Below are 2170 nucleotides of genomic sequence, written 5' to 3' on the forward strand. Positions count from 1 at the left end.
GAAGCCTACAACTTCAGGGAAGTCAGTGGAAGACAGGAGATGGGTCAAATAGACTAAAAAAAATTGTAACAACAGCTGTGCAGGGGGCCCAAACAAATGTTTTGTCAGGGGGCCCACGATTTCTGGCAGTTCCCCTGAGTGATTGACACGATCAAAGGCCTTAGGGGTGTCAATAAACCTAATTAACACAGATGAATTTTTTCTTAGATATGCTCTTGCTGTCTCTTTCAGGCCATAGATACAGAAATCAGTTCCCAACTTGGCTTTAAAACCAAATTGATTATCTGTTGTACTAATTAACTGATTGAGCCGACCAAGCAAGATTTTTTCTAAAAATTTAAATATCACACTAGCTAAAGCTATTGGTCTGTAGTTATTAAGGCTACCAACCTTGCTAGTTTTGTCCTTACCGGCACAAGGGTGACAGATAATGAGGAATCAGGTAACTGTCCATGGGTCATAAACCCAGAGAAACACATTGCTAGCAACACAGCCACCTTTTGGCTAGCATATTTCAGATGTTCTGCTGTAATGCTATCAGAACCTGTTGCCTTATTCTCACACAAGTACACTATAGCCTGTTGGACTTCACTAGGGGTTATTATAGCCACATCACTCTTACCAATTTTTCCCAATCCACAGGGTTCACTTTTTACACAATTAAATAAGCAGAGTAGTGCTGTCTCCACAGCCCTGCTATATTATGAGCCCCAGATATGCCCTCTGTAGTGCTGGGGAGTGATGCAGCAGACCTGTTTAAAGCTATGACATCATTCCAAAAGCCAATGGCATTACTACAAAGCAGTTTTTCAGCCATGGAGTCTGCTCTCATGTTCTGCTCAGATTTGGAAATGTATTTAATGGCATATTTAAACTTTGCACTGGTGAGTTTTTTATAATCTATCGTGCAGTATTACTACATAATAAATCTGATTTATTGTGTCATGCTGACTCAGTTTGAGCAGTACTCACCAGAAGAACTGATCCTGTTTCTTCTGGTCCCTGTTTTGTTTGTTGGCTCAGTTCCCTACGCAGCCAGTGAGTAAACAGAGAAACAGGCAGGCACTCAGACTGGTTTTGAGAGTTTCCTGCCTTCAGTTGACATGTTGCAGAACAGGTTTGTGGTCATCCCAACCCGCAGTATCGAGCCAGCTCAGTGTCAGGCTTCATAGCTTCTCACATTTTGCTGAAAGTCTGAAGTGTTTAATGGATTCTTTTATCATTTAAGGGTTTGAAGAATGGGTCACTCTGACGGTTGGAGGTGCAGTCCTGTTGGACAGGTGAGTGCTCCTTTCATTTGTGCCATACTCTGCTGATCTCAGATCTTATGAGTTCACCCTAAAGACTTGTCCTTGTTTTCTTGTTTCTCTTCTAGGCGTTTTCCTTGATGGCAGTATTGCATTGGATCGTGTTGCTGTCCCTGCTGCAGACAGGCCAATGTTATGTTCGTAACCAACAAGCACCAGGTAAAGAATTCTTCCTCTGACAGCAAACAAACACCATAGACTATAAAAGGAAAACTTTTTGAGTGAAGAATCAGAACTATAATACTTCTCATGTCTGTGTGAGATTATGATCTTACTATGCAAAGTGGGATGACTGTTGAAACTGAGTGAAAATTAGCTGATGACATCAGATAGAACCTGTCTGCTCTGTGCATTCCCTTGTGAAAAATAAATATACTAAGAATATTAAATTTTGAGAATACTTGTAGCCAATCATCACTTCCTTAATCTTTACACTTCAAGTTTAAGGATTATTTAACTTCAAGTATGTTATTTTGGAACAACTAATTTCGTAAATTTGTGTATTTTAATTGTAATTAAATTATAGAAAAACACAATTTAAAGTGTACTAAGTGTACCATCACATGCTTTTTGGATCTTTTAGTTGCATACCTTTAGTATGCAACTATTCAGAAGGATGAACTGCAACACACTTTCAGTTGAAAAAAAAAACAACAACAAAACTTTGTACATTCAATATATTGACATTTTTCAAGAGTACATTGCCAATATACTATCAAAGAATTGTACAAATTGTCAATATATTAAAAGTTTACAGACAACATGCTTGTGAAAATTAGCACCATAATAAAATAAGTACAGTTTAGAGAAATGTGAAAAATATTTCACCAAGGAGAGTATTGTTTTAATACAATGTCACAATA

General features: G+C 38.0%; 1 protein-coding gene across 1 annotated transcript in view; it reads left to right on the top strand.

The window, feature by feature from the left end:
- Positions 1-1133: 1133 nt before the first annotated feature.
- prrg2 (proline rich Gla (G-carboxyglutamic acid) 2) overlaps positions 1134-2170 on the top strand; it is a 46868-nt gene continuing 45831 nt past the window's right edge. The window contains exons 1-2 of the mRNA XM_015017661.1: positions 1134-1280; positions 1376-1466. Coding sequence (XP_014873147.1) covers positions 1239-1280; positions 1376-1466 — 133 coding nt within the window. The 5' untranslated portion in view covers positions 1134-1238. The remainder of the gene's footprint in view (positions 1281-1375; positions 1467-2170) is intronic.

The sequence above is a fragment of the Poecilia latipinna genome, unplaced genomic scaffold, assembly GCF_001443285.1.
Source record: "Poecilia latipinna isolate Pla-1442-1.1 unplaced genomic scaffold, P_latipinna-1.0 Scaffold2174, whole genome shotgun sequence".
In the NCBI taxonomy this organism is placed as follows: Eukaryota; Metazoa; Chordata; class Actinopteri; order Cyprinodontiformes; family Poeciliidae; genus Poecilia; species Poecilia latipinna.